This window comes from Ornithodoros turicata, chromosome 5 (assembly GCF_037126465.1).
Source record: "Ornithodoros turicata isolate Travis chromosome 5, ASM3712646v1, whole genome shotgun sequence".
NCBI lineage: Eukaryota > Metazoa > Arthropoda > Arachnida > Ixodida > Argasidae > Ornithodoros > Ornithodoros turicata.
In genome coordinates, this window is record NC_088205.1 from 30030490 (window position 1) to 30058393 (window position 27904).

At 45.4% G+C, this 27904-nt stretch overlaps 1 protein-coding gene across 5 annotated transcripts in view; it reads right to left on the reverse strand.

The window, feature by feature from the left end:
* The window catches only part of LOC135394281 (transcription factor SOX-5-like), a 511283-nt gene that overhangs the window by 209105 nt on the left and 274274 nt on the right, over window positions 1–27904 (reverse strand). For 2 of the 5 annotated variants that reach the window (XM_064624956.1, XM_064624955.1), the window contains exon 2: window positions 13665–13775. The exons of 2 other annotated variants lie outside the window; for them this stretch is intronic. In XM_064624956.1, the coding sequence (XP_064481026.1) occupies window positions 13665–13732 (68 nt within the window). In that variant the 5' untranslated portion in view covers window positions 13733–13775. Of the gene's footprint in view, window positions 1–11291; window positions 11434–13664; window positions 13776–27904 lie in introns of those variants that run through there. One more of the 5 variants, XM_064624962.1, reaches the window with a different exon arrangement.

Genomic DNA, 27904 nt, shown 5'->3' on the forward strand with positions numbered 1-27904 from the left:
GGGATAAGGCATGAAAACCCGAGACGAGGTAGGGACGAAAACAGACATACACAAACACGGTCTCAAACCTCGTCTCGGGTTTTCAAGTCATGGATCGTCACCACCAGCTCGCTTGCTACCTAACTTTCCTTCCGGGATAAGTATTCGACGTAGTTAGTGTGTCAGAAGGTCACATTTCACGATGTGTTCTCACGTAACGGTGGGAACTTCCCCAACTGTGAGCCTTAGTGCAAAACCATGGAATATATAACAAAAGTTATGTAATATATGGAAGGCTGCGCTGTAGTACACAAGTTTATAACTCAAAAGTCACTGTACGAGGAGGAGGGTGATGTCACACACCACTTGTCCATTAAAATTTGGCCGGCAAGAGGGAGTACCTATTTGCATTGATGGAGTTACATGGTGAACGCAGGAAGAAAGAGGGAGTAAGCGACTGACAGAAGGAGTGGAAATGGAGTAAATGTGGGAAGTTACTCCCCCGTTACTCCTTTTTTTCTGAGAGCGCAGCAGTGACACTACCCTATGGATCATCATGAATGCTGTGAAATGGAATAGCAGTAATGCCCACTAGAGGAGTTGATAAAATGCCCTATGGGGATGTAACTGTCATGCCATGCAGAGCTTCTGGCTCACGTTTCGACAATGTTTGCGGACTGGTTTCTGCAAATTTCCCTCATTACATATGTTTTATAGATTTACATTTATTATAAAATTACATTTATAAATTAAACTGATATCAGGCCAAAGGACTAATTAATTGCTTATATCAGGCCCCACTATCACCCGAGACAGGGCTTGCTGCCCCTGAAAAAGATACTCGCGGAGCCCCGGGAAAACTTGAAGCAAAGTGTATCCGCAATCACAGGGGGTATTAAGCATTGTCTGGACAGAGTAAGCAGTTTAGAGTCGGAGTACAGGAGAGTGGGAATATAGTGCATGGGAGCGACTTTCAAGTGGGGAGGGTAATAGGAACAAAATGGAGCAGCCAACTTATAGGGGGAGTAAGTACTCTAAGTAAAGGAGTAAGTGTGGGGAGTAACACAGCAAAATGGAGTGAGAGGAGGGAGTAAAAATTCGGGGCAACGGAGTAAATTTCGAATGTGGGGAGTAACAGAAATTAAATGGAGTAACTTATAGAGAAGGGGGAGTAAAAGTGAGCAGTTACTCCCTTTTTTTTCAGAGTGAGGTTGTATTTCACATTGAAAGTTTTCGATCGCGAAGCACTAAATCCACCAAGTCCATAGCACAGTGGAAGTGGTGGAAGGAAGCATAGTGGAACGACAATTTTCAGTTAACGTGAATCAGACGTCCCACGGCATCTACATCTGATACCAGCATTCGTTCGCCGACTTCAAGTTGTGTCCAGCAGCTGAAGTTTCTAAAGGCTTCAGCTACTATCTTGTAGGCCCTCCTTCTACGCGGTGGCATGTGGTCCGACATAAACATAGTCTGTCGCGCTCGTCTCGCGTCTCTCTGAAGAAGGTGGATCATCTTAAACACGCTCACATGACAGTCGCTCGGCCATCGCGTTAAACCTGTGGTGCCATCCCTCTCTATTATTTGTAGTCCTAGGTTAGCGTATTGGTTCCACAGAATATTCTGTGGAACCACTACGCTGCCTTTATCAGGCTTAAGCGTGATAAAAGAGCAGACGACCATACATTTCATAACCTGGAACAAATAAGATACTTTACGGACTTATGTCAAAGGCAGAGTGAGCAGCGCGGAAAGGTAAGAACCAATGTAACATACGTGTAACGAAACATTCAGTATATACTTGTTGTTATAGGAAAATTTGTTGATGGTAACAACACTCAACACTCAGTATACTATACTATACTATATAGCTGTCCGTCGGTTTGGGGCAGTTGCAATTTTCAATCAATGTGTCACAAAACGATACGACTACGCGATTAACCCTATGATGTCTCTCTACGCTCCAGAACAAATGACAACCTTTTGATAATGAAAGAACGGCAAGGAAGCAAGCGAGTTGGTGACTAGAACACATGATGAAAAAAAAACCCCGAGACTAGGGAGACGACAAAAAACGGGAACACAGGGACAACCTTTCGTTTGTTCGACAACCAGTGCGAAGACAAGTCACATTTTGATTTGAAGTACTGAGTTGGAACATGCTGAAAAGTATTATTTTGTTTGCAATATAATTCACAAGACTTGGTGAAAAGGACAATAAGTCCTGATATGCAGTTCGTATAGTAGGGTTCATATGGACTGTCGAGCTACAGGCGCAGCGGGCATGTGCACTTTCGTGGTGAAACCAGAAGGCTAAAGGATAACGGACAGGAGCTCATCCGTTTTTGACGTATCTGATAAGTCAACAATGCAAAAGTTAATGGCGGTGCAGTGCAGGACACTTCACTGTGAGGGAAGTGACCCCCAAAATTATTTTTGTTTTTCGCTGCGACGTCTTCTACGAATAAAATGAGCTCCTGCGAAGAACGATGAGCTCTGCAGGTAACCTACAGATCGCGCGCAAGGCTCTGTTCCACAGCGCTTTCAAAAGCCCTCTCCACATCCAAAGAGCGCATGGGCGAAGCAGAAAACGTCGTGACGTATCACGGGCTCCGGCACGTGACCAGTGACGTCCAACGGCACAGCTCAAGCATGTATAAGCGGCGCGTGAGTCGAGAAGAAAAAACAAAGAAAAGAGGCCCTATACGTCACGCGGGGCTCGTGTCTCTCGTCCGCGACTGCTTTTTCCATCCGACTGTCTTTTGTATATTTTATTGCGCAATGACAATACGCCGCAGAGCGAAAATAGTGACTCAGTGACTCCTTGTGGACAGCTTCACAGATGAAGCAGGGTTTCGAGTCATGTTAAATGTCACTTCCGTGCTCCTTTTTAAACCTGAATACAAAACCATGAAGACCATTGTACACCGCAGTTGTGTGTTGCAGGAACAGGTAATAAAACACGTACGTCCTTTAAAAGGGTGTTACTTACATGGGCTTTCTTACCAGTCATGAAATATCAGTGCACAATACCATCCACCTCTGTTGCATGAAAAAGTGACCTCCTCCTCCTGATTCCAGAACAAGAGCTCTACGTGTATGTGTCTGCTTTTGCAAGCCTGATGCTGAGCTTGGAACCGGGACACGTGAGTTTTACGTGTGTACATGACATGAAACTCACCTGCTGAACAAATAATAATAATAATAATAATAACGGTACCGTGATGTAACACGTAAGGTTTGTCTGCCTAGTGTGGCGACATGTTGCACGTGCTGCAGGGTAGGACGGCGGATAATTTCGACCACCTGGGTTCTTTTAACGTGCTCCGGAAATCTCCGACACACGGTGCTGGAAGCAATGCTTACCTCCCCCACATTGCTGATGTCCTCGGCTGGGATCGACCCCGCGAACTTGAGCTCAGCAAGCCAACACGTTACTGGCTCATCTACCGAGGTGCTCTCTCTAATAAAACATAAGGAAACGTAAGTGCGGATAATTGCGCTGTGTGCCCAGCCTATGCTCATTCACGCCACCTGCAGTTCCTTTGTCAATAATGTGTGGAGTTCTGAGTACTGAGTATTTGAATTATCGGAATATGCGAATCACATAAAGCGTTCGTGTTTGAATATTAGCACACGGTCATAAAGAAGTCGCTGAGACTTTAGTGACTGCCCTGAACGTCTTTAGAAATCATTCCATTGCATCACATCTCGTTCATTCTGCAAGATAAAAGATGGATTCTTTTGTTCATCTGCTGCTGATGCTTTGATAGACACCGAAACGACCAACGTTTAATTTTGTTACCTCATGTTACAATATCAAGCCAGTGTATGCGTCATCAGTATATTTCTGTGTAACTTTGTCTCGTTTATAGCAAACGGCATGAGTCATTATGTCCTAACACCATTACAACATGCCGCACAAATGCGCAGTGAAGAAAAGAAAAAAGGAAGCAGTAACATCTGACACGTTGTTTTGTTGAAGTACGACAATGACGTACTAAACACTAAGATGAACAGAGCGCAAAAACGCAAGCAGACGGGTGTAACGATGTTCATGGTATCCTTTCCTAGAGCATGAGGCGGTGGAGGGACAAGAACACCTGTCCTGTGTACTTCTTCTTCTTCTTCTTTTTTTTCTTTCTACGTACTTCTTCGTTTTTAAGTCTTGTCCCGTCCTCAATGAGTACTTAGTCATTGTACCAACTTGCCCAGCCGTCTACCCTGCTGCCTGCTTGTGTTTTGTGTTCCTGTCTTTATGTACAGCTTGGGACAAAAGTTCACGGAACACGGCACTGGGGCATTTATTTCCTTATTGGACCAGCCTTCTGCTGGCTATAAGGAGGAGATCGAATAAGAAACGGGTGACCGGCTGTTCTGTCCATCTCACAGTATGTGTGTCCGCTCCTGCTTGCTGCCAGGGTGTCGCTCCAATGAAAAAATGCGACACCCCGGTGTTCCGTAAACTTTTGTCCCAAGCAGTACCGCCTCAAGCTCAACGAAATGATACCATCAACAATTAAACAGTTCATGTTATACAAATTGTGTGTTTAATAAAAAACAATATCTTAATAGAGAAACATTTAGCTATCAGCCAATATCAAACATAAGCAAGGGTAAAAGAACTACTTCTTGTGGTACTTGAAAGTCGCCACGATGCATGGCGGGAAAACCGCACCAAGTACACACGACAGGTAGTTTAGCATGCCGAGCAGCACACTCACCCGTGTTAGAAATGTGAGCATCATTTGTAATACGGTTATTCGTATACTGGTTGCCTTATGCATCTACGTTTCTATTGATAAAGGAATAGATCGTACAGCTACGCTTTCCGCTCAAGTTACGCACAGTGTTTTTAGCATGCGGCTTGAAGCGCATAAGCATCCAGAGTTTAGTGTTCAATATCAGGGGAGAGCACACACGCCCCCAAAACGGAGGGGGGGGGGTAATGGCAGGATCGGCTCGCCGTTGTTGGCCCCCAAAACGGAACTTCACCGCATAGCACGTTCCTGACGAACCATCATCCCGAATGTTAGTCTTAGTCAGTTCCCTTAGAAGTCGGTCCAGGACGCACATTCCCCCAGAGCGTTAGTCTTGACGTTGTCAACCTCTGTGAGGCCGACCCCCCCCCCCCCCCCCCCACACACACACGCTGTTTTTAGAGTGTACAGCGTCACCACCACAACCTGTGACGCTTATGCAGTTATGTCAATTGTGACCACTAGGCGTACGCCTCAAGCTTTCCACAAATCAGGAGTGATAACAGCATCGTCCCGTGCACTGGTTGGCCTTCAACATGTTATGTGGTGAAGTTGTGTTTTAAGCGTGCAGGCAGTCTTCTTCGGAAAGATTGAGCTGGGCAACTTCCACCAGGACGGATGTACTTGCCAAACACAAATGCACAAGTGCCCGACTAACGCAAACTGTGATACATCAAAGTCCCCTTGACGACTGGATCATTTCCATAAGCTTGTTGGCACCGAGATCATGGGATGTTACTCCACCAGGTATTTCCCTGTGAGTTATATGTGGGAAACAGTCTTAAAAGGCATTGGGCATTGGACGAACTCTAGAACAAAAGTACGGACGAAAGCAATGGTAGTTACAACACAGTGCTTCAGCGAACGACCAAGGACATGGAACAACGCGTCTACATTCCTAAAACAGAGCTTCACCACATGACATGCGTCTAGCCAGCCGTCGTTTCCGACGATATTGTTGTCACTCTTGATTTCTTGAAAATAACAGGCATCATGCTCCTTTTTGTGAAACTTACGCATTTGTGTTAATTTTTATGAGAAGGCGTACGCAAATCTGAAGCGATAACGGCATCATAATACGCAATGGTTGACCTTGAACGTATTATGTGGTGAAGCCCTGTTTTAAGAGTGCAGCTGAGCTATCAAAATTAATTGCCGGCCTCTGTAACTTGTTTCCTTACTGAGCACAAGGTTGCGGGTACGAACCCAACCGAGGACACTAGCAACATGGCGACATCGCACAAGTTTCTTTGCTCTATATCATTCTCCGCGTAAATTATAAAACTCTCAGAATTAATCAACGGCCGGACAGCTGTGGTATCGCTCACGATCATTGTCGTCTCGCAACGTAAAGGCACTGATTATCATTCCCAATGCACTAAGTATGTCGCAACATTTCAACGGACCACGCTGAAAGAATGAAGAGACGGTCGCACAAAACAGCGGTCGCAAAATTGGAATGCGGGACTGCGCGAGAATGTCTCCTTCGTGGACGCTTTGCAATGAAGATTTGTTTTTTTCTAAAGCTCCAGAACGAAGTAAAGAGACGCGTCCTTGAAACAGGTTCTATTTTTCCTTGTGTTTGTCTCCTCTTGTTTCGTAGGCGTCAAGCGAACGGACCTGAAAGCTTTCCTGTAAATTTTCTTTCTTGTTCATCCCGACCGATGGACTTTCAATGCGCGTAGATTTTTATCGGCGAATTAAGGAAAGCGGATAAAAACTTCGGTTGCGCCACTTTTTGTAGCCTCCAGGCTCAAGTATTAGAGTAACGAGGAAAGAGCAGGGATTGTGTCAGCAGATCCCCGGTGCCTGTTCTGATCTTTTGGGTGCCTTCGCATCTCTTCGGAGCATGTTTGTGTAAAGTTCGAAGGTGAAGTGACATATACGAGTATATGATAGCCGGCGAGGAGTGCGGAAAGCCACGAGATGCTATCAGTTGTTTAGTATTAAAAATATCACTCGAATCACTCTGATTCCATCGTTACTTAATAGCAATAACTGGAGCTTCCGGTTTTTAATGGTAATTATTCTGCTAGACGGAGTAATTCCGTCAGCGTGGATACAATTCCATTCTCATTAAACGTCTATCAGTGCCCCAAAGCAAAAAGAAAACACCACTTCCCTGTATGTCACAACAGAGTCAAAGCATCGATAAGCAAAATGCAAGGTCATTATTTCCTAAAGAAGCAATAATTCTGGAAGCAATAGCTGAGATGATTTTTTTTTAATCATAGAAAGGGTACGGAGAATATCTTTATGCGAACTTATATGCCGTTACGGAGCAAGCCCTTCGAACTTTTACAGGCGAAGGTAGTAAATAAGACTGGCGTAAGCTTACGTTTAATGTCTCAAGGGCAAGACTACAACAAGGCCTTTTAGTTTGCTCCTGTTCCTTGTGTCTTTAGTGTAGAAAAGTAAAACGATCTCCCGATTGTTTCGTTTCGCCTTGAAGCTTGGTGATGGCAGCTTCTGCCCCGCGATAACACGCTCGGCTCCTGACACTGCGATAATCCAGTTGGAGAACGCTAACGTGTCATCCCGTCGTGCCCCGCGACACCTCCGTGAAGCAGCAGGCGTGGCAGGGCGAATCATTGAAGCGCGCAGCTGTCCCCATACTCCTGTCTGCAAGTTTTATAAATGCGTCGCCGAAGAAACAAGGCGTCGTTACGAGCAAGGGGGAAACGCCTCCTCCCCCAAGCCAGAGAAGAGGTGGCCCGTGACGCAGGTCATCCAAAAGTTCCGCAAAGAAATGTTTTTTGACGCGGCGTATGACACCCATTTTCGGGCGTGTATCTTTTTTTTTTTTTCGCATCGCCTACTGGAGATGTATTCCGTCAGGAACTGAGTTTTTATTATTCCGTCTCAAACGAGGGACCTCTTCCCGAATGGGCGGGACCCCTGGAAGACGTTTTTACCCGCGTCAAGAGGCCCGCATTTTTGACTCGCCAGTGTTGAGTGAAGTGCTCCGCTTTTTTTCATGTGCCACACGTTTATTATTTTTATTCTCCGGTCGTTTGTTTTTGTCGAGCATCCGCCCTGTCATAGATCACATGGAGCTGAACTGCTTCATTTTTATTTTACCGCGACATGCAGCGCAGTTTCGACTGAAGGAGGAGACGACAACTCGTAGGGCATGCGCTCGGCCCCCGACCGTGTCGAGTGACCACTCAATATATGTACCTGTAATCCACTATAGCACAAAAGGTACCCAGCCGCCTGGTCCAGTGGACCTGCTCCCTGGTGGTTATTCCGAGGTCCTGCAAATTACTGGGACGTCGCGCGATTGATCCGGCAATGGGCCCGCCCTGATCTTTCTGATAGACTTCCTAGACCACTCCCAGACCCATAGCGTTCCCCTTGAAGTAAGTCCATGACCTATATTACGCGAGTTGTCTCCCCCATTTCCCTTTGTCCTTTTTCCATATGACCACGTGTGTATATCGCTCATACACTCTTAAAACATAACTTCACGGCATAGCACACTTTGTGCCAACCACTGTGCCGAATCATGCACTTTATCGCTTCTGGGGGCTTCATCACTTGTACAGCTCGCATGAGAGTTGACTTGAACGCCATCGGGGCACCCGTGTCAGCGTGCCGTGCTCCTCCGATTACTTATGCAAGCGGAACGTTTTGTTGTCTACACATAAAGCTCTGAAGGACATTCAATCCCTGTAGATTTCAAAGCTATGATGCAAAACGTACGTATCCTGTGCTCAAAACAATCGAGATGGCGGTGGTGCGAAGTGCAGTTGAGAGATTGCTTCCCAAACGGTAACGTGTCGCTTTTGCAGAGACGTCTCCGTGTTGTTATTTAACCCTTTTCCTGGGGTTGGCGATTCGCACAAGGAGAAATGGATCCAACGTTCAACAGCGGACTAACTATTTTACAAAAGGGGCATGGATGCTGCGGTCAAAGCGAAAACGATGAATGACGATGGCGACCTTTCGCCGCTGGTCATCGAAGTACTTTGTAGGCTGAATGTGAAACCAAAACTCGGTGGAGCACGAAAAACGCCATCTCGAATTATTTGTGAAGTTTGTTTCCACCTATGGGAGGCGGCTGACAAAAAGAAAAAGCGACGACAACAACTCAATTTTATGCGAATATTTCCGTTTTTTTTTTCTCTCTGTCCCTTTACAGCGTTAAGGCTGCAACGGTGTTCAAGTTAACTTTGACGCGAGCCGTACGTGTAACGAACCGAGCTAACGAAGGTCGGCGTCCAGAAGGGCGCGCGATAAAACACGTGCACGGCTCTTCACGCGATACGTGAAGGACGTACCATGCGTCACGCGCAATGTGTCGCGTGCCCGTCGTTTTTAATTTCCCGCCACTCGCTAGCTCGTCAGACGTGCAAGCGATTAAGTCCTCTTATTCGAGAAGACAGGTGGGCGTACGCCTTTTTATGGCAATTAACATATATATATACATATTGCCACAAAAAGGCGTACGGTACGGCAGGGTCGGATCCAGGATTTTTCAGAGGAGGGGATCCAGCCATGGACAGCATGCTAGATACGCAGTCTAGAGTCAATTAAACGTTATGTGAATACAGAAATTGGGGAGGGGGTCAGGACATCCGGACCCACCTCTAGATCCGCCCCTGCGGTACGGTTCTGAGCGTCACACACGGTGAAGTTCGGTTCACCCTTCCTCCCTTTCTTGCTAAAGCTGTGGGCATGTCCACTCGCGTGTGGCAGACAACGGTGAGCCAATTACGACACCATCCCCACCCCCAGTGCAGCTACAGATGCCTCGCAGTGCTCCCACGGGCACAAAAAAAAAAAAAAAAAAAACGAAAATCAAAATGCCACATTGCTGCAATGCCGTAATTATCTTCTGCGCAATCACACACACACACCAGAAAAAAAGAAAAAAGAAAGAAAGCCCGAGGGTGCGGGGAAGGGGGATATAGCATTGAAACAATTGTTGATCTGGTTGCCGAAATTCACTGCGATACAGTAGCACATGTGCATGTGAACACCGAGCTTTGCCCTTATACGATGCATAATCTCTTCGATTGAAATCGCCAAAATATCTTCCAGGACAACAGTTACGATCTGTTTCTTGGAACGGTCGTTATACAATGTCCAACTCGCGGGCATTATTACCGAGACAGCCACCGCGAATATGCATTAGCATAGGCAAGTTGTTCAACACCCCTGCAGGGAGGTAGCCCGTGTTGGTAGCGCTCCTATGCGCTAGCGAAGTAAACGGCATTCCTGGTTATTATCATTACAAAGGCGATCAGCAGCGGTGCGGCTTCGACAGGCGAAATTAATGGTCTCCGGGATTAGGCGCAACAAAGGCTGGCCGCGGGCGCCGCGGGACGGCCAAACCATTGTGGCTCGGTCGAGGTGCATGGCCCCTTTAATGGGACACCACCTGCTGATGCACCCACAGAGAGAAACATTTATCTGCGGAGTGGCCCGTCGTGGAATGTTGCCAAATGTTTTGTCGTACAACGCAGACGGTGCATGGGACAATGTCGCAGACGCAACAGTCAGCATATAGCGAAATGCAGCCCGAAGAACTGCAGTAAAGAATGGTTATAGTATGGTCATAACACGGACAGGGACAGAGAGAGAACATGAAGGATGCGGACGTTATATCTGTTTGGCGCTGCCACTATCGAAACCAAAGAGAAATCGGCCGACGAGCAGCTATATTCATTTTTCGACTAGGTAGCTAATATTCGAAGGCTAACTTTCGACGATGTGAGCGGTTTACAATCCACTTAATGATCATCTTTGAACATATAGTATCGAGTATCTTACCCTCCTTCTTTCACACGTACATATGTGCGGAAATACTTGCTTTCGTTCATACATGACAGACTTGGAGCAGCCGGCTCTTGATTTGTTAGGAACCAACGTTTCAATATTTTTTTTCGTACACTATCCCACGGATTCCTACCTTATCGTGCAACGGTGACGATGCCACTGGTCTACTGCCCGCGCAGGTTTCAAGGTATTAATCACCCTAATATTCGCCTGACTGACTCGCTGCTATGCTGACCAACCTTGTCGGTATATATACGCATCATGAATGGGGTCTGACTCTTTCGGGTTAAACCCGGTTCCTCCCGATTATCCCCCCAGATCAGTTTCGGACTCGATTCCAATTCCAATCACATATTACGTTGTGTGAAGTGTCACATTCTCTGTTTAGTAGCAGTCTCAACGCATGTCTGATGTAAATATTATTTTAGTGCGACAATAAACTACGCCAAGCATAATTAACGCTACAACAAGTGGTGCTTGCGACTATAATTCGCGAGGAACGTGCATGACTGTGACCATACACTTACCTTTAAGCTTTGGGCAGCTTGCTGTACAGAAGGAATAAAAAATAACCCGATAACACCCGGAGGTATCAATAACACCCGATTTCACCCCGGATTAGCGATTTAAAAATAGCACTCGGTTTTTACGTCCCGAATCTAGGGAAAGCATTTAATCCGAAAAAGTCAGACCCTATATAATTATAAACAGAAGTCAGTCAGAATGAGTCACTCAGATGGGATAGACAATTCGTTAGACTTGACTTACACTGCGTTCTATTCCTCTTGGGTGACTTCCGTCGACATGCAGCAATGAATATGAATAAGTGAAAAGATAAAGAACGACTAATTAAGTCGCGTCCATTATTATTTCTACCGCTGGGTTCCTCGGAGAGAAGGTCCCGCACAACGATGACGACTCATTCTTGCACAAGTGGCAGACAAAAGGTGCGGGCGCATTGTTTTCGCAGCCGGTGTTCTCCGCGTGACCGGAGTCCATCTGCCTCGCACACGACTCTCTATTGTTAGGCCCTTGTTGAGGATGAATTTACGACTGTTGGGAGCGCACGACCCCTTCACACGCTCTTGCACAGCGCTAACCTAACGGTAACTGCACACGCAGTGTAAATCCCCCCAGCATACAGACACACAAAAATAATAAAGGAAAAATAAGCACCTATTTGAATGAACACATCGCTAATTCCTTCACTAGCACACCCATGTGTTTGTGGAGGCACACTTTCTCCGCAAATATCATTCAGAGGCAATCGTACATACAGGAAATTGTTAGGAGTGATTTACATGTTGATGGATTCGTGGTATACATCCGCTTTATCTCTGATAAACAGCAGAGAGGCAAGAGGCTGGGAGGGATACTTAACAAAAGCCACACACACACACACAGTTTGCGCGATTCCTTGTCACTGTTATCTCTTGAAAATTATTAGATTTGCAACGGTTGTACAGACAGCGCAGTAACAGATTGGGTGTGACGGTGGCGTGCTTTGTCTTGCAGCAGACCTACACAAGCTGTAAAGGCCGTAGTTTTGTTTTGGCTACTTCGTGTTCCGTCTTTTGCTTTACGCCTCACTGTCAACAAATGCAACCAACATCGAATGTTGACATTCTATCCGCTAGGAGAAGGTGCGAGGTGGTAGACAGCTAAGAAAACAAATTTTATAACGGGACGATAGGCGCCACAATGGTTACGCGATGATGTATATTTTTTACGCGTTCTGGCTTTGCAAATAGGCTGCGCCGTTTCAATTGAACAATGACACAAGCTAGTCGTAATGTCACGAACCATTGAGTAGGCAACAGAAACTTACACTTTCTTTCGAAGCCGTAAGGAATTTTCAGAAAGTTAGGCATCATCAAGCACGGTTGCGGTGTAATGTTACCTTTGAACTGTATATTATTGATCGACGTGTGAAAGTGCAGGGCCCCACTTCGAATAAATCCGCGAAATCCACCATTTCCAATAGTGCTGGCCCCAAGCGCGTGACGTATTATGAGGGATATGTCATTTCGCTCAACGCCGATTCCTGCAAACGAACGTCCTCTCCGATATGTACTGCCGTCCTCGATTTAACAGCCGATACAGAAAGCGAAACAAAAATGGAACCCATCGTCTACCTCAACCGCACAGGCGTCCCAGCCTCATTTAACGCAGGAAGCTGGTGCCATTTTCAATGGACTCCCACGCTCGGTGCGGACATTATTTCTCCGCGCGGAACGACTTGACGCGGGGAAGATGAAACATTATTTTTTTAGGCCAGGGAAAAATGTCGGAAGACAACACATTCCGGAAACCAGGTGTCATGTGCTCGACTGACACAGTGCTCTGCTCCCCGAGCTGTTGAGTGACGATTACAGATAACTTCATGTCCCTCGATTCATTTGTCACCACGGAAGGTAATAATAGAGTTCAGAGCCGTCGCCACCACCTCCTTTTCTTGTTTAGTTTTAGAGAATATTACATATATAGGTATATATATATATATATATATATATATATATATATATAAGTTGAAATAAAGGAATGCGGTTGACCACGAAAAATAAAGTTATTCAATAAGGATCAGAAGTGGAGACAGTGCTTCTACAGGACAAGGTATAAAAGGGGAACTTCATTAAAAACTAAGAGGGGGTATTCGACGTTTCGACAGCAGCGCTGTCTTCAAGAGGAATATAATATATATATATATATATATATAAATCTTGTGCTTCAGATTTATATATATATACATATATAAATCGGAAGCACTTCATATTCATTCCTGGCAGGGCTGAAAAGTGGCGTTGCGATATAAGGAAACTTTTCCTTTTTCTTTCGTGTCAGTGTGTAGCTCTTCGAACGTTGCTTCCAATGGCGTGCGCTGCCAAGAAGCGAGAACCGGTATTAATAATAATAATAATAATTCATTCACAAAAATGTGAGAGTGGGAGCGAGCAGAAAGCCGCAAGATGCGACAACACAAGGGATTCCGCAACCATTACTACCGCTGTAGACGTGACGCGTGCTTGCGCAAGAGTTATCACTCTAAAGTGTCAAAGACCATTTCCCGTCTCGTTTACGTTACCAATCGCGCAATACAATAGAACAACTGTCCCAAATGCCTCTTCCACAGAGCTCACTCACCTGATGTGCCTCACAGCACTCAACCAGGCATAGCGTCCACTTCCATTGAGTGGACGTCCAAGCATCATCCGCGTATGGCAACTCAGAGAAGAGACTACCAAATTCACGTACCTAAAAATTGAAAGGACACAGCATTATCGAGCGATTCAGTGAAGAAAACAAAACGGTATGAAGGGCGAGGAAAGCGAAAGAAACGCAATAACAGTACTAGAGCCACTAAATAAGCTTAGGTAAGTTAAATAAGCGAAGCTTATTATCTTAGCACTCTCTAAACAGTACGAGCTACGCATGTGCCTAGTGTTTGGAAAAGTTATTTCAAAAAGTACCCAAGTTACAGTTACTACAAGGTCAAAAAGTAAACTAGACTTGGCTGCCGCTCCCTTTCCGAATGGGCAATGACATCAATTCTACGTGGTGGAAAGTCACCGTTCTGAAGCAAGAACACACTACAAGACTCAAGGTGACCAAGTACATGAAAGATTGAAATATGGCAGTCGTCGAAACAGTCGAGACAGCGGCAGGATTCGAACCACGCACCTCTCGATTACTGGTCGAGTGCGCTAACCGCTACGCTACGCTGGCAACGGCTTACCAAGACGCCTCATTCAACTAACGGGACGCGCGCTCACTCTCTTCACATCCTCTGCTTCGTGTTTTCCCATACACTCTTAAAACATAACTTCATCACATAGCACGGTGAAGGCACACCATTGCACCAAACGACACCTTCATCACTCCTGAGTGCGTGGCATACGCCTTTTTGTGACATTTAACACGACTGCATAAGTGTCACAAAAAGGGTACGGCGCCCGCTATTAACCAATCAGGGAGCAGAACGATGTTATTCGAGGGGGTGGGGGTGGGGGCTAAGACTGTGCTATGCGGTGAAGTTCTGTGCCGGTGCCGGCTTCTGCCACCGAAAGTTCTGCTGCCGGCGGTGTGTCTGGGGTCACAGTTCCCCTAGAAGTCGGCCCAGGACGCACTTTCCCGCAGGGCGTCAGTCGTGACGTTGCCCACCTCTGTGAGGCCGACAACGGTGAGCCCTTTCACCATCAGCACCACCACCTTCATCTTTTCTGTTGTGCTGTTATTTTTTTTCTTCTCTTTTGCCTATAGTCGTGACGATGCCCACTCGCGTGTGGCCAACAACGGCTAGTAAGTTTCGACCCCCCCCCCCTTTTTTCTGTTTTAAGAGTGTAGACATGCACATTGTACACGTGAGGGGCCGTTGTACACCACAGGACGAGGCAACGGTGTCTGTTGAGCAAGACGGTATAGAACATGGCGAACATGACGGAACATGAAAGTAAAAGACCGGCTATCATGAGGTGTGTGGTTCCATACCTGCCACTGTCTGACTATTTCGTCGACTAGTCATATTTCAATTAAATCTACGCCCGTGCAAAGTGAACATATCTAGGTTGCACCTGACCTGTACAGCGTTGCATAAAGTTTGTGTCCGTGGATTTGTCCCACTTGAACTCTAAAAACAGACGAGCTTCACCACATAGCACGCCGTGCGCCAACCAGTGCCACGAATGATAGGGTTATCACTTCTGCACTCTAAAAACAGAACTTCACCGCATAGCACGCTGTGCGCTAATGGTTGCCACGAATGATAGGGTTATCGCTTCTGATTCGATGAGACAGGGGCGTACGCCTTTTTCTTGCAATTTGGATACATGAAAATTGCCCCACCTCTGTCTTCCAATCACAAACGATAACCCTATCATTCGTGGCAATGGTTGGCGCACAGCGTGCTATGCTTATATGTGATAATTTTTATTTTAATATAGAAATTTAATAATTTCTGATATGTGATAATTGCCATAAAAAGGCGTACGCCTCCCTCTCTCTTCGAATCAGAAGCGATAACCCTTTCATTCGTGCACTCTTAAAAAAGAACTTCACCACCTAGCAAGCCGAAGACCAATCGTTGTACAGAATGATACATTTATCATGAGACAATTGATGTTCTGAGGCTGGGAACACATATAGAAGGACAAATACATACAAAGCCTCAATTGCCTAGCCAAAATCTCCATTTTGCACGTTAGATTGCACGGTATCCTTCCTCTCGGACAGAGGCATGGACGTATCTGTCGAGAAGACTGTATTTCTCCCGTTTACTCGGAAAAGAATGAAGAGCCTTCAACTGACTCTCAATGGTCTACCAATTCAGAGGGTGTCTCCTCACCGCTTCTTGGGAGTCGCTATTGACGCTCGACTATCATGGTCTGCTCCCATAAAACATCTTCAGGAGCGGTCTGAGGACGGGTCAACGTGCTTCGTCGTCTCTCCGGCCCCCGTTGGGGAATGTCAACCAAGTCCTTACTTACGGTACATCGGGCGCTTACACTCTTAAAAATGAACTTCACCGCATAGCACGCTCCTAGACAGTCGCCATCTCGAATGATATCGTAATCTGCCCTGATTTGTTGAAAATGGGAGGCGTACGCCTTTTTTGTGACACTTATGCTGTTCATAATTGTCACAGAAAAGGCGTACTCCTCCCGTTCACTCGTTATTTTATTCCCCACATTCCCACCAGCAATGGGGTAGAGTATCGCCTGTGGCGATGAACCTCCCCACTCTCCAAAGCCAAAATAAAGTTGTTGTTCGAGATGATGGTTGGCTAGGAGCGTGCTATGCGGTGAAGTTCATTCTTAAGAGTGTATTCGGCAAATGGTGGCTTACCATCTACCTGTACTATATGGGATAAACAACACAGCAGAGAGGACACTACAGAGAGTTTTAACAAGAGGTCTGAAAATCTGCCTCGGGGTACCTCGAGCCACCTCCAATGTTTTGGCAATAGCAGAAGCTAGAGAACTGCAAGTAGAGGTGCTGAGAACGCAAGACATAGTGCGCACTATCTGCGCCTGAATCTGCGCCATGACAAGCACCCCCTGGCACGGAAATTGAGATGCCGAAATTCTGACTTCTACAAAGCCATTGCTCCTTACCAGCGCAACTTGCCAAAAACACAGCCTCCAAGAGCGACTCAGCATCCCCCTTGGACTCTAGAGCTACCGCGGATTTGCATCTCCCTGCCTGCATGGAGTACACCACCCCAAATCCACTTTGCCCACGACAGTGCTGAGACAGCATTGTCTATATGATGGAGCGTCACTGTAGCAGCATTGATATTTTCACTGACGGATCAACGACGGCATCAGGCTCAGCATCTGCTTTTGTGGTTCTAATGCACAGGAAAGAGGGAATGGCACGACTGTCGCACAAAACAACTTCAACAACAGCAGAATTGGTGGCCATCCAGCTGGCAATGCAGTACGTAGTAGCACAACAGTCACCTGCCGAGTGGGTGGTATACAGCGATTCAAAAGCCGGACTCCAAGCCATGCTTTCATTCTTGGGAAATGGCTGTACGACACCAACAGTTCGCCAAATACTCCATGAATACAACAAATGTAGAGTTGCCGGCCACAAAGTAACTCTGCAGTGGATTCCTGGACTTGTGGGTATAGCAGGGAATCAAGCAGCAGACGAACTAGCGGACATAGCACACCTATCTTCAACACTACATCCGGTGACATACTCAAAGTCAGATGTTACATCTTCATTAAGGTCATTGTCGCAGGAAATGTGCAGACAGCGATGGGTGCAATTGCAGAGTGATTCGTCGCTGCTACATCGCATAGATCCGGAGCTGAAGTTCTGTGTTCCGTCTACGTTACCGCGCTCTGTTCAGACGTTTTTACACCGGTGTCGCTTGAGTGTGCCTTATGGCCGTCATTTTCTTCATAAAGTTGGAAGAGCCGACTCATCGAATTGTTCGGTTTGTGCAACGGTGGAGGATAGTGAGCATATTATAATGCACTGCACTAGGTATGCATCTCAATAATAATTGGGTGTTTACGTCGCGAGACAACTGAGATCATGAGCGACGCCACAGCGGTCGGTCTGTGGATTGCTTTTGCCCACCTGAGGGTTCTTTAACGTGCGATGAAAGCTCATCACACGGCACCCCGCATTTAACGTCCCTCGCGGAAGACGGCGTGTCTAAGCAACTTGTACCCTGCCACCAAGTTGCTGGCGTCCTCGGCCGGGTTCGAACCCGCGATCTCGAGATCAGAAGGCGAAGGTATGCATCTCAAAGAGCTACACTGAAAGCTACACTTGCTCGGCTAGACAGCAGGGTCTTCGATATAGTGAAGGTGTTGGCACTTTGAGCACCGGACACGAGGGATGCTGCATTGGCGGCACTTGTGAAATTTGTCCAGAGCTGCGGGATGGTTACAACCTTCTAGCATCCTCTGTGCATGATCTCTGGATAATTGTGAATAGTGTTTAATTGTGGACTTCTAGTGAACATGTGGATAGTGGACTTCTGAATAGTGAATAGCGAACTTGCGAGTAGCGCACCTGAGCAGTAGTTTTTGGGGGTGGGGTGGGGTGAGAATTTTTGTTAGGAGTAGCAGATTCAATTTCCCCTTGTTTTTTTCCTTACAAACAAACAAACAAACAAACAAACATCTCAATTTTATTTTTTCCTTAAAACCAACCAACCAACCAACCAACCTACACTGTTAAAACAGAACTTCACCACATAGCACGCTCCTAGCCAACCATCATGCCGAATGATATCATTCTGTGCATTGATTTGTTGAAAATGGGAGGAGACGCCTATCTGGGACAGATTATCTTGTCCCAGATAGGCGCCTCCTCCCTGTTTTGAACAAATCATGACACAGAATGATATCATTCGGTATGATGGTTGGCTAGGAGCGTGCTATGTGGTGAAGTTCTGTTTTAACAGTGTAGGAACCTTTACCTGCTTTAGAATACCTTTATCACTCTTGATTTGTGGAAAGCGCGGGGCGTACCCCGTTTTGTGTCAATTAAACATAAATACATAAATGTAACAAACAGGCGTACGACTCCCGTTTTCAACAAATCAGGGGAGGGAACGATGTCTTTCGGGATGATGTTTGGCTGGGAGCGTGCTATGCTGTGAAGTTCTGCTTTTAGAGTTTGTGCTGTTGTTAGAGTGAGAGTGTGTGTTAACCTTCTCGCAAAAGAAATGCGAGCGCTACGGCCTATCTATAACGATTTCTAGTATTTACAAAGCCAACGTGTACGCTCACCTACCGCAGTATTAACGGTACCTTTGTATGTGTTTGTGTTCCAATATTGGGATTAATATATGTGCAATAATTGCGTGGAATGACGTAGGTACATACACTCTTAAAAATGATCTTCACAGCATAGCATGGTCTTATAGTATATAATTTTTTCGAGTATTATCAAGCATTTAAGTGATCACGATTATTTTTCCAAAGCTCAGCATGGTTTTCGCCAAGCTTACTCACGTACCACGCAACTAACAGAATTTTACCATGACTTAGTTTCACCATATGATAACTCTGTTCAAACAGATGTTATTTTTGTGGACTTTTAGAAAGCATTTGATATGGTACCGCACGCCTATATATTGCACAAACTTTCTTTTTGAGGTATTGGTAGAGACGTTTTTCTGTGGCTTAAGGACTACTTATCTGAAAGACAGAGCACAATGCGTAGTAATCCAAGGTCAAAAGTCTTCGAAGTGTCATGTGCGCTCAAGAGTCCCACAGGGTTCAGTTCTGGGGTCTTTACTATTTCTTATTTTTATTAATGATATTACGTTCTCTGTTAGTTCCAAAATTAGGTTATTTGCCGATGACTGCGTATTATATAGGGAAATTAAAACTGCTTCGAAAGCGCAAATACTTCAAGGTGACATAAATGGCATTGTTTCTTGGTGTGAGAAGTGGGGTATGAACTTAAACATACAGGGTGGTCCACCAACCATGATAGAAATTCATAGTAAAAAACGTAGGCCCCGGAGAGACATGCGGTCATGGGAGCGCAAAGCTGCGAAGAAAGGAGGTTACACTGACACGCCACACAAGGGGGGGAAAGGGTTACAAGCCGTCGGGTGACCTCATTTTTGATAAGATAGCTCTGATTCCCGCACTCACAGCGCGTGTTTGTTCCGTGGGTAAGGCTTGTAACCCCTTCCCTCCTCGTATCGCGTGTCAATGTAACCTTCTTTCATCGCAGCTTTGCGCTCAATCTACGAGCCGTCAAAAAAGAGGCGGAGCCAAAAGCTCATTTCCACAGATTTTCGGCGAATTTATTTCTGCCGAATTTATTTCGGCAATTGCCATTGCATTACGAGTGGGATTATGTGCTATACTGAGTAAAATGACCACGAGGAACCCATTTCCGCAAAGAAAACGTTAGGTTGCCTTAGGAAATTTCGGAGTTCAATTCAAGAAATTAACTTTCCGTCAACTGAAATGAAATAAAAATGTTACCAATATGTGGCAAAAGTTATTGGCAGAAAAAAATCCCTTGACCGCATGTCTCTCCGGGAACTACGTTTTTTACTATGAATTTCTATCATGGTTGGTGGACCTCCCTGTATAGCGGCCGTTCTTGGGCACTAATAAAAATTATTATTATTAAACAAACGCAAAGCAATGAATGTCACAAGAAAAAAGAGTAAGATTCCGTTCTGTTATAAGTTGTGCTCTTCCAACCTAGAAATAGTTTCGGAGTATAAGTATTTAGGTGTTATTTTTAGAGATGACCTCAAATGGACCTCACATGTAGACTATGTTTCTGCAAAAGCTATAAAAATGCTTCATTTTGTTTATCGCAACATCAGGCAGGCTAATTTCAAGGCTAAAAACGATTCTTATATAACAATGATCAGGCGGATTTTAGAATACGCCTGTACAGTATGGGATCCTCACGAAGTTACACTAATTCAAAAACTTGAAAGGGTCCAAAACATAGCTGCAAGAATGGTATTTAACTGTATGGGTGCCCGAAATAGTGTGACTGAATTAAAAGCAAACTTGGGGTGGGATACCTTATCGTTGAGAAGAAGGCAACTGCGACTTAAGTTTTTGGGTGATATCGTAAATGACAGGATTGGTATTTCAAAGGATTTGTATCTGAACCCTCCCACGTTTATCTCATCAAGATTACACCACCACAGGAAGTTGAGGCCCTATCATTGCAGAACAGACGCTTTTAGGCATTCATTTTCAGGCCACTGGAATTACAGTGTGCAGTAAAGTTCATAGACTAAACCTCTCTCCTCCTTCATACTCATACAAGAAACAGATTTTACTTTCAATAATGCAATGAGCACTGATTGGGTTCATGGAAACTGTATTGGCAGTGAAATGTATCAGTTTTAGTTAGGTTTCTCAGCTTTAACGCGTGTGATATACCTTCTGTAACTAAATATATTCTTCTATGGACAATGACTGTTTCCATGTGCAGTGACTGCTGTAATGTTATGTTCATGTTAACTCTTCGTTTATGTACCCCCCGCTACTCTATGCCGCAAGGCGATAGCGTAACAAGCATAAATAAATAAAAAAAAACAGGATCACGACTTTTTAGCTGTACACTCTTCAAAACGAACTTCACCGCATAGCCCGCTCTCAGCCAACCATCATCTCGAATGATATCGTTATCTGCCCTGATTTTGTTGAAAACGGGAGGCGTTCGCCTTTTTTGTGACAATCATGAGCAGCATAAGTGTCACGGGAGGCGTGCGCCTCCCATTTTCAACAAATCAGGGCAGATTCATTCGAGGTGATGGTTGGGTACGAGCGTGTTATGCGGTGAAATTCATTTTTAAGGGTGTAGTGTTCGATATAACAAACCATCATTTCGAATGACATCGTTCTCTCCCCTGATTTGTTTAAAACAGGAGGCGTACGCCTTTTTCGTGACAATTATGCCGATGAACATAATTGTAACAGGAAAGCCGTACGCTACCTGTTTTAAACAAATCGGGGGAGGAAACGATGTCATTCGAAATGATGGTTGCTTAGGAGGTAATAAATGTCATTCCGTTTAATGCATTAAGTTTGCCGTGTGGCTAAGTTATAACTGACGATAGCAATTAACCGCGCTGTTTTGCATGTCCTCTATTACGAAGAGAGCACACGACAAGTCGACTGTCAGGGTTTGGCACTCAATAGGGCTCTAGTTCTATGTTCCTCTACGTCCGTACTCGTGCGTCCATTAAAGGTGTTGTGACAGTTGGTTTCCAACTTTCCAAGATAAATACAAAAAAACTATTCTATCACCCGACATAATCCCATATTCAAGTTTTCAGGTCCCTGACGTGAGCAGGTACGACATCGGTGACGTCACACAGGAGCAGCGAGGGAAGATGCGCGTCTCCCAAGCCAAATGGGGGAGAGGGGTCCGTGAGGTCACGCCGTGCCGTGGGTCGTTGTTTTGTGGCTGCGCTTATATTTTCTGAACCAATCTACACTCTTAGAAATGAACTTCACCGCATAGCACGCTCCTAGCCAACCATCGTCTCGAATGATATCGTTATTTGCCCTGATTTGTTGAAAACGGGAGGCGTACGCCTTTTTTGTGACAATTATGAACCGCATAAGTGTCACAAAAAAGGACTCTGACATGTACGTATACGTAGTATACTTATACGTCGTCTGGGTATACTATCGCAAGTTCCTTTTCCTGGAACGTTACTATGTCACATGTACAGATATTGTTCTACATACAATAAGACAATTCCACGTGAGGGCGATTGCAGAGAATTTATGCAAGACGACGAATATGGCATACTTGGAAAGGTGTGCAATATCCTGTCAACAGATAGATGCCAGCAGTGCAGAGGTGGGGAAATTACTTTTATTTTGTAATGCATTACCATTACTCATTACTTGTATAAAAAACTAATGCATTACATTACTCATTACTTTTTCGATGTTAGTAATGCATTAGTAATGCCATTACTTTGACGAAATAATGGCATTACTCTGGCATTACATTTACGTTTTAGGGCATAAGCCTAAAAGATGTTATGCATAAGGTTTCTTCCTTGCTCTGTTTGTTATAGGCAATAGCCACCCGAGTATCCCCTAAATCGGTGCCACTAAATTCCCCGAGAAGCGAGGCTGATAGGCAGAAACTATAGATAAGATTCACTGTAGCATAGTAGGAGTAGATGCTCCAAGTTGTCGTCCGCTAGCCTTGCCCGCTTCGGCGACAGGGCATCTTTTGACGTACTGAACACTCGTTCAGCGGAAGCGGATGACGGAATTTCAGTGTTGTACTGCACGGACAGTCTCTTGATCCTCGGGAACCCATCTGGCGATTCTAGGCTGCGACACCGAACCGTAAAATGTCTCCCATCGCAACTAACTGGCTCGACTAAATTCGACCCACGAATGGGACAAGTCTTCACCTGCCGGCTCCATGATGCCTTTTCGCTATACCCAGCCCTACAATTCTGTCCTGGCAGAAAATCGACCTCTGACAGCACAAGAGAAACTAACACGGTACTATACCAAAACAGCGAATCACTAGTTCAATTGTCACTTGTTACCCTCATAGAGGCTATGTTTCTATTTCGCTGATTATACCTTTACTCCAAATGCGCACAGGAGAAAATCGGTGATCATCATCATGTGAACACTTGTGACACACACCGCCGACTGGTGAACTCTTGCAGAATTCCCCAGGCTGGGCCCTTCTCTTTCTTTGTTGCCCTGAGCTCATTGTTAAAGGCGGGCTGAAAAGAACCTGGATGTTCCCAATCTTCACGTGGCGCAATGAACATTCGACAAAAGTAATGAGTAATGCCACCCTGCATTACTCAGTCGAAATGTAATGCATTACCATTACTCATTACTTACTGGCAAAATGTAATTCATTACCATTACTCATTACTCAAAAGTAATGCATTACCGGTACACACCGGTTACAAGTAATGCATTACTTTGTAATGCATTATACTTTGTAATGCATTACTCCCCGCCTCTGCAACAGTGCTGATGGAATTCGGGGGTCGCATTCCTTTACTCATTTATTTTTCACGAAGTCCGTAAACAGAAGCAGCAGAGTGTACTGAACGTACGACTGCATGGGGGGACAGTTTTATGCGGGTGCGTCGTCTGTACAATGCACTCGAAAAACAGAGCTTCACCGCACAACACCCTCCTATCCCACCATCACCCAATCATAAAAGAACTGCATAAGTGTCGCAAAAGAGCATACGCCTCCTGTTTTCAATAAATAGAAAGAGATAAAGAAGATCTCATTCTGAATGGCGTTTGGTTCTCAGTGCACTCTTAAAAATGAACTTCAGCGCATAGCACGCTCCTATAGCCAACAATAATCTCGAATGATATCGTTATCTGCCCTGATTTGTTGAAAACGGGAGGCGTACGCCTTTTTTGTGACAGTTATGCTGTTCATAATTGTTACAAAAAAGGCGCCATGCCTTCCGTCTTCAGCAAATCGGGGCAGATAACGTCATCATTCGAGATGACGGGTGGCTAGGAGCGTGCTATGCAGTGAAGTTCATTTCTAAGAGTGTGGGTCATGCAGTGAGTTCTGCTGTTTGATTGAGACGTGCAACATGCACCTGCTATTCACCCGTGTGAACTCGACTAGTCAGTAGTACATGTCGGTACACAGGTTGCGCTGTGCGAGAATTTGCGGATATCAGATAGCAATTGCACCAGCAGGTCGGTACGACTTAAACTAGCTAGGAACATGCTGGGGAACAAGACAAAACTATCTGTAGCTCACACAATGTACAAAAAAAAAGAAAAGAAAAGAAAGAAAACAATGGGGGAAAAAAGAAGAAAAAGACAGTGTGAACTGTTGGTCAAGGAGGTTGGAGCAGCTCAGCGTGGGACTACTCGTAGAACAGTAAGAATTCCTTCGGGTTGCGTCTTCCTGCATAGCTGGAAGCGGACAGGCTAATTTACGATTCCTCATGGGTGCAGCCTTTACACTGACACCCATTCGAGGAAAGCATTCCATCTTCGCTCCGCAAAGACGTGTTGTTGTCGTCATCGTGGGTATAAGCAAGTTGGTACAGCGCCCTTCCTACATATGGAGGGAAAGGTTCGATACACTCGAAAGAAAACAGTCGGAATCAGTGTTGCGGATTTGAATCCACGGATTTGATTTAAATCCGGATTTAAATCCACCGGAGGGCTGGCGGATTTGATTTGCGATTTGATTTGCGCAAAAAAATATGGGCAGGATTTCGATTTGGATTCAATCCCATATTCCAGGTATGATTTGGATTTGGATTCAATCGCATTTTCCACGAATGATTTGGATTTGGATTCAATCGCCTTTTTTCAGCGGATTTGCGCGTGGATTTCGCCAAGCTCCCTCACAAGACGCATGGATTTGAAATTGAGCTAAGCGCTGTTTCGCGTTCTACGCGAATTGATGTGACCTTGTCTGAAATCTGCACACGCACCAACGGCGTCCTCTCCCCAGAGCAACAGGAGTAGCCGTTTTGTTCCAATCACTTCCCCTCACCGCATCGAGGGAACACCAGGCGCAGTTCTTTGAACGCAGTTAACGTTATTCTGTCGATTGGACGGCACCTTTCCCGTGGTCCTCTAGCTGAGTTCTCAAGCACGACCCGTTTCAAGCTTGCCAAATCATGTCGCGAAATTCTTGGTCTTCGCAATCATATTGAACGCATATAGGTACACGCATTCACGTCAAAAACAAAGCAAAAAAGAACAATAAATATATCACATCCTATCATTTCGGGATTTCGGGAAGGCAAGGCTGTCCTACTCCCACGGATAATCATGGCAAGATGTGCCACTCTTCCTCGCATACCCTTTTTTTTTTCCTTTAGTACAACAGTCTGTACTGCGCTAGGATAATTTTCACAAAGCCCCGAAACGTCAGCATTAAAATAGATCCATGGGCTACATGTTTAGTATAAGTATTCGTAACATGTCCCACGATTTATTAACGATCCATTTAATTGTGACCCCCAGGGTATAATAACCAACGACCTGTGGTCTTTTGAGTACTGATGGTAGAAATCGACGCAGTCGTGTGTTTTTGGGCGTAGCTGATCCTAGGCCCGCGATTGGAATTCCTTCACTCAGGTGTTCGCCCGGTGCTAAATGACGAAGAGGTTCCTGACCCAAAACCCGCTTTTCGGAAGGTGTATCATACCTACCAGCTCCACACTGTTCAAGCCCCGTGAAGCCCAAGTCAACACCAACACGATACGTGATGATGGAGATGGGGGTTATGCACCGCCCCTCCCAGAATAAGCCAGTCATCTACGATTCAATACGCTTTCATCAGTATCACTTTTTCTATTTTGGTGTAACACAAAAAAATAACGGCACTTAACGAATTATGTGTTGGCAATGCAACAGAAAGTGCGGCTCATTTTCGATAAAGTTTTACTATTTTCTTTCTGGATACCTTCAACTAAAGTCACACCATTCATTCATTACATGTATTTTCGTTGGGCTTCCCTTTGCGCCCCTCTTCCACTGCCATTGCGCAATTCCGCGCGGCGGAGTGGCCAGCTGTCGGCTACGCGCCGGCGAGGAGAGCCGTCTGACCCAACGGGGAATTAAATGACGGAGGACGAGTTTTTTTCGTGAGGAGGAATCTAATGCTATCACACTGCAGGCCGACGCAGCTCTGGGCTCGGGCAATACTCGGGACTGCCTAGCTCTGGGGAAGTACTCATGCCCTCCAAAATGCGGCCGGTGTTAGCTTCCAGCTAATCGTACGGCAACTGGTCGCGCATGAAATACAACATCCACATTCAATGATCCCAACGATTCGAGATTGGCATGCCCGTTGCCCGCACGGGGCGTGCGAACGCTAGAGGTGACACAGTGAGGTCGCCTTCTGTCCACTCTTGGGTAGTCCCATTTTAAATCGACAAGGGTGGGAAATTGACAATTTTTAACTTCCATGGAAAAAATATGTTAGATAGCATCTCGATTGATGACAAGTGCAACAATCTCGAGCTCCATCCGATGAACCGTTTCCGACATGGAGAGGCGGAAGGTTGCGGCGGCGAATGTTGGTTGAAATCTTTCCCCAACTTTGACCTCATAGCAACGCGCTTCTTGTTTTACCACATCCTTCTAATTTGGCTGATAAAAACCATGGGTTCAAGGCAGCACGTGGAAAAAGTCCGGTGACTCCTACTTTAAAGGGGCGCTAAGAAAAAAGTTCCGAACACAGCACTTCTGGCAAAAAATGTACGATTTCGAACTTTTATTGTTCATGAGCGGGTACACGCATTCCCTTGAAGGAGATTCATTAGAACCGCTAACTCATTCTCTCTCGAATGGAATAGATATCATGATGATCATTTATATAGCTCCTGTGGTAGAGCGAGCAGACGGCCGTAAGTAGAAGCAACACGCCCAATTGCTCCCCCCCCCCAATCGCCCCCCAAAACGTAAGCTTATACATTGAATTTCCCTCTCCTCCTCCCCTACTACGCGCTCCGACAAAGAACCCCCCCCCCCCCCAAACCGAGCGTCTGGATCCACCCCTGACACAGGCTGATACGTGGTGACGTAACCGAAAATGTCTGTCTAAACTAAACTAAAAAATGTAAAAACTAAAAAATGTATGCCCTAAAATATGAATAAAATTTCGGCCAGCGGATCAGACGAAATTTATTGCTCTGTGTGCCATGTCACGCTGTTATTTAAGCGTTGTTTAGTGAATACGTGCAGTATTAGTAATTTGTATACACGGTTATAGGTCTAGTAATGCTACTGCGCGAATTTTGGCTCCCGGATTTGTCAAAAGATTCGATAAATCCGGATTTCAAAGCGGATTTGATTTAGGTCCGGAAAACAAATCCGGATTTAAAAGGATTTGATTTAACGTGTCAAAATTAAATCCGGACTTGATTTGGATTTGATTTACTACCTTCAGAAAAAATGCGGATTTTATTTAAATCCGATTTGAGCGGCCAAATCCGCAACACTGGTCGGAATACCTAGCGAGAAACTCTGTATCTACGACGTTGGTCAGCGTCCACGAAACAGAATATGACACACAGCAGTTTAACTTACAGTGCAGCTTCATTTATCTGTACCTTCTATAGCTCCACCAGTGTGGACGTGGTTTCCGAAGTGATGAATGGGAGAATATACGCGCTGTATATACCCATGAATGAAAGAACCGCTGTAACGCACGACGTTGGCAGCAGACACCTATAGCTCCCGTGCACCTCTACACGAATTCGCGTTACAATGTGGCAGCACCTTCCGTTGCACAGCATGGTGTGCTATGCAATCGTGACACCAGGTGTCACATTTCTACAAATAATAATACAAACGAGAAAAATCGTTCGGCATAAAATCGAAGGAACTACATGCAATGACTTATTAAATCATCATTTCACGGAAGGTGAG